This window comes from Nelumbo nucifera, chromosome 1 (assembly GCF_055504915.1).
Source record: "Nelumbo nucifera cultivar China Antique chromosome 1, China Antique-T2T, whole genome shotgun sequence".
Taxonomy (NCBI): Eukaryota; Viridiplantae; Streptophyta; class Magnoliopsida; order Proteales; family Nelumbonaceae; genus Nelumbo; species Nelumbo nucifera.
The window spans coordinates 192583940-192588928 of NC_142649.1; the positions used below are offsets into that span (position 1 = coordinate 192583940).

The 4989-nt window shown below is 42.7% G+C and overlaps 1 protein-coding gene across 1 annotated transcript; it reads left to right on the plus strand.

The window, feature by feature from the left end:
- The first annotated feature begins 238 nt into the window (after positions 1–238).
- Positions 239–1187, plus strand: LOC104611859 (uncharacterized). Its single transcript, XM_010279103.3, has one exon. The coding sequence runs from the start codon at positions 377–379 to the stop codon at positions 986–988; it is 612 nt and encodes a 203-aa protein (XP_010277405.1). The 5' UTR covers positions 239–376; the 3' UTR covers positions 989–1187.
- Positions 1188–4989: the final 3802 nt, after the last annotated feature.

The window sequence follows — 4989 nt, forward strand, 5'->3', positions numbered from 1 at the left end:
ATGGTTGAGAGAGAGAGAGTTTTGAGACATGAGAGAGAACCAATTAAACCGGCAGTAAAAAGCCTTAAAATCAAAGGGACTTTTGGTCTGTGTGTAGGGCCTTGTACCCATGATTGAATTATTGCAAGATGACAAAACAACTAAATGAGGACTCTGGCACATGCATCTTCACATGCACCTCCACCGTTATTATTCCTCATCACCTATACCTAATCATCTCATGTGATCGATCTCTTGTCAACAATTTCATATGTTCTCACTATAACTACCACCCCTCCTTCCCATCACCACAGATGCTACCAGTGGATCTCTCCTCTGTCCTACCTCTCTCTCTCTCTCTCTCTTTCCCCTCTGTCTCTTCTTCCATTAAGCAACCATGTTCTCTTCTTGTAAACATTGTTTAAGCCCTCTACGAAAGTGGGTCCTAACCTTTAGTCAGCAAATCAAGTCCCTGAACAAGGTCGAGATACGCAAAAGAAGAAAACCCAGGAGATTTTCTTCCGGTTTCAACTGGATTACTTCATCAATCACAGCCATGGAAGTGTCTAACCAGCTGGAGCAGGTGTTTAGGCTCATCGATGCCAACGGCGATGGGAAGATATCTTCGTTAGAGCTCGGGGAGGTGCTCCTGTGCCTTGGGTACGAGAAGTCAAGAGCTGCCAAGGAAGCTGAAGGAATGGTAAGAGAGGTGGATTGTAACGGCGATGGGTTTATTGACTTGGAAGAATTCATGGAGGTCGTCGGCGGTTACGACGAGGTGGGAGGCAGTGGCAGGGAAAACGAGCTCATGGATGCTTTTCTCATTTTTGATACCGATAACAACGGTTTCATATCAGCTAAGGAGCTGCAGAGAGTGCTAGTCAGCCTTGGATACAGTAAGTGCAGTCTCGATGAATGCTTTCTAATGATCAGAGCAGTCGATATGGACGGTAATGGGCTGGTGGATTTTGAAGAGTTCAGATCAATGATGACAGGATGCTATGCTTAGGTTGAAGATGAATTTGGATGAACTGATGCTCAACCTTTGTAATTGAGAGAGCTGAAGCTTCTAATTAATGGTGATGAAGAATGAAGATAGAAGATCCTCCGTTCTACATATACGGTAAGAAGATGAACCGTCTATAATTGCTGTAAATGTATGTATCTACAAATAATAAAAAAGAGTGTTGATAGAAAACTGTGAGAAATTCTGAGCATATAAAAATCTGTAATCGTTAGAGAAGATTAGACCCACGAGGCCACAACTTAATTTTCTATTGGTTATTGTGCCTTTTTAGAGATAGACTTGTAGGCCGGATGGATGTAGATGTAGTGAAGTATGTAGACTGTATAGTTGGGGAATTACCAACCCGAGCTTTGTAAACCAGACTGAGTACTTGATTAATCCGGCCATTTCATTAAAATATTAAACATGAATCCAGAATTCTAGATATATTGTACTTGGGCGGTATTCCATTTGTGATTTGACCATTTGAAGTTGAGAATTGAGATGCTAAGCTCATCATCTTGATGAAATTAGGTCAGGGTTTAACCAATTGAAACCGGGGAAAATGGCAGGATTGGAAGGTGGACTCAAGAACCCACCATCAAATTGAAAGCAAGAGGTGGGTTGGGAGCTGTGGGTTCAGACTATGCAGATCTCCCAGCCTGACCCATCTAGCTCCTCCCTCACAACTCAGTGTCTTCATGCAGCAGTAACCAGCCTTGCCTAAATTGCTCATATTATCAAGTTTATTTGGCAAATTCTAGCTTAATTATATTTGAAATTGGGTTTCGGGGGTTGTATTTGTATCCAGTTATCCACTATTTTGTTTGTCCAGTATTTGTTAGGTCGGTGCAGGGCGGTATCTCAGGCGGCCGGCCGGTCCATGAAATGAATGGTAGCCAAAAAGTAGTGATCATCTTCCCTATAACAAGCCAAAAGAATAAATGAATGATGTTGGGAGTCCAAAACTTATCCGGCAGGGCACTTGGGAACAGGACAGGTGGAGCAGTTACATATTTTGTCAGGTCTGTGGATTTTATTTAGTAAAGCATTAAAGCCGGTTGTACCAATCAAACCCTGTTCGGGAGCGGTGTGGTTCAGGTTCACCATTAGGCGCTAGCCGCTATAACAGCGAATAGCATCGTTTGGTTGAGTATTTTTGTTGAGATTTGGCGTTATAGAAGATACTTAATGCATTTAATTTTTTTTCATTAAATTCAACACTTAAGATATAAATTTGTATTTATCTTTATTGAATTATATATTTAAGTCATTTTTATTTTTTATTATTAAATTTTATTAATTAAATATATACATAATAAATTAATAATTCCAATAACATAAAAATAACTTTTAAAATCTACCTGAAAAAAAAATAGTATTTTCATCTAGGCAGTGGTAAGAAATTATATCATTTTGGGTCAAATGGGCCAATTCATGTTGTCACAATTAAATAATAAAATTCAAAAATAGATAAAATACAAAAAATACAAAAATATAAAAATTAAAAAAATTGGGAACATTTTTAGCATCATATATTTGACATATTAAACAATAATAAGTATGGTAAATAAGAAATGGAATGTAAAATTTAAAACCAATTAGAAATAAAACTATTTTCCTATTCTCTCTCATTAAAACTCATATTAAGGTATATTCTCTCATTAAATCCACAAGATTAATTTTAATATTATAAAAATAAATATTTTGAAAACAAAACTATTTTGGGTCAAATGGGTTAATAAATAATGTTGATGAGGGATAATTTGACCCATCAAATGATGTGACGACACGTGGAGTGACAAAACGATGAGGTGACACCTCAGCGACCTCGGTGACCTCAGCAGTCCCAGTCACCTCTTAAACTTCGGGTCACCCAGCTAGACCAAGGCTCAAATAGCTCAATTATATGCACCGATCTGCCGAGATGCCACGTAACCTCTATCCAGAAGCAAGCCAACTATCTCCAATCTCCTCGGGATCACGAGACCACGTCAACGGAGTTCATCTTCTCCCCACCCAATTCGGATGAACCTGGATAAGCTTTATCAGCTTATGCAGAGTCTGTCTTCATGTGTGAAACCAAACTCCATAAGCAAATTTCATTAAAGACAACAAAGAGTTACATCATCAAAAAAAAATCAGGCCGAGCTCGGAGGCTCGACACATTACACATATACAAGGGGGTCCAAGAAAAGAGGCAAGATATTTCAAATATCATGGGCTCCTCGACCCCACCACCAACCACCTTAGTGGCATCGACATCAGCCCCAACAACTTGCTCACTAGCTACAGCTCCCTCGTCGACCCCATCTTCCTCATCCTCGGAGTCAAGCTCTAGATCAACCTGATCTGTCATCTCGTTCGTGCAAGCTAAGGACTTTATCTTGGAAAGGTCGACCTCAAGGTACACTGACCCCACCAGCATTCAGCACAACTTGAAACCTTGGCAAAAAGTGTTGGTGCCGAACTCCTCCCTTTCCTTCAAGAAGTTCAACAAAGTCTTGAACTTCTCAACAACTCGAACCTTGACAGATTGAACCTCGTCAAGGAGCTGTTCTTCGCGCTAGGTGAAGAGAGCTTCCTTCTCTTGCAGCTCCTAGCTGAGCTTCTCGATGTGAAACTCCAGCTCACCGATCCAGTTCCGATCTATGGCTAGCTCATTCTTCAAGCCACTGATGAATAAAATGGTCCATACAACCCGAGACTACTACTCGCTCGCCGCCGCCTCAACAGATTGGGCCCTCGCTAGATGCCATTCAGATTGCCCGACTAGGGAGTGAGGCAAGGTGTTCGCCTACAAAAGAAAACAGAAGCAAAGTATGGAACACAGATCGGGAATAGCATGATGAGGAGATTGGGAACTTACCATCATGAGATAATGCATGATTTTGTCGCTGAGCTCGCCAGGATGCACTTCACGAAGTTCAACAACCTCCTCAGGGAAGACAACCTCCTTGCTCTTAATTAGGGTAGTCTGAAAATCCATGATGGTATGCCCCCCCTCATAAATGTCCTCTGCGTCCGAACTATCGGTCGTCGTGGCCTCGGGTGGTAGATGACGCCTCGAATGTCTGGACAAGTTCCTCAGTCTCTAGTGAGGTCCTCTCCGGCTGATCTTCTCTGACCAGGTCGACCACCAGCGCTGCCTTGGCAGCACTCGGCGTTGTAGGCTCAGGAGCCGATGATACTCAAGGTGCTTCCTCGTCGGCTACCTTTTTCTTCTTCTTCCTCATGTTTTGAAGCAACTCGATAGTTGGTACGCTCGACATGTCTCCTACACGAGAAGCCTAAGAGTTAGTCGAACTAAAATAAAGTAAAGAAAGGGAACGCTCGAGCCTGAGACGATGACCTACCCAGAGGACTCAGCCCTACCTAGATCAGCTTCTCCTCGGCCAAGAACTCACTCAGCATCAACTGTTGGTCTACAATGTTCCGCACTCTGGCCTGCACCTACTCGCTCAAGGTCTCATCCCTAGAGTCTCTCACCTCCTCTCTCTCCAGGACGTCGAGAACAACCATCCACCAGGCAACTCAAGGAAGAAATACTTCCTCTACCAAGTTGGCACTTTGGAAGGGAAGCCGTGTAAAATCTTGTACCTGGGTCGGTAAGACAAGTAGTAACTATCCCTACCCGAGGTGCTGGCAGGGTTGTGTTTTATTTGGCAAAGGCCGACAAGGTCCTAATATCTAGGGGAAGGCCACTATGATGACAAAGAGAAATTGTATCGATCAAAGTGTGGACTGAATTCAGGTGCAGTTGATAAAGGCTAATATTGTAATAGTTTAGGACCTCAGGAACAAAGGGATGGAAAGGAAACTAGAGACTTGCCTTTAGAGCCTCCTCGAAGACGGCAACCTCATTCTCCTCATGCTTCCAAGGGAACGCCCCAAGAGGGAGGAAGTTGCCGAACTGGTTAGGGATCCTGTACCGAGCCACAAGTCTGTAAATCTCATTAGCAAAAAGTCCAATGGGACCGAAGTGGTCCGATACCTTGGCCTTA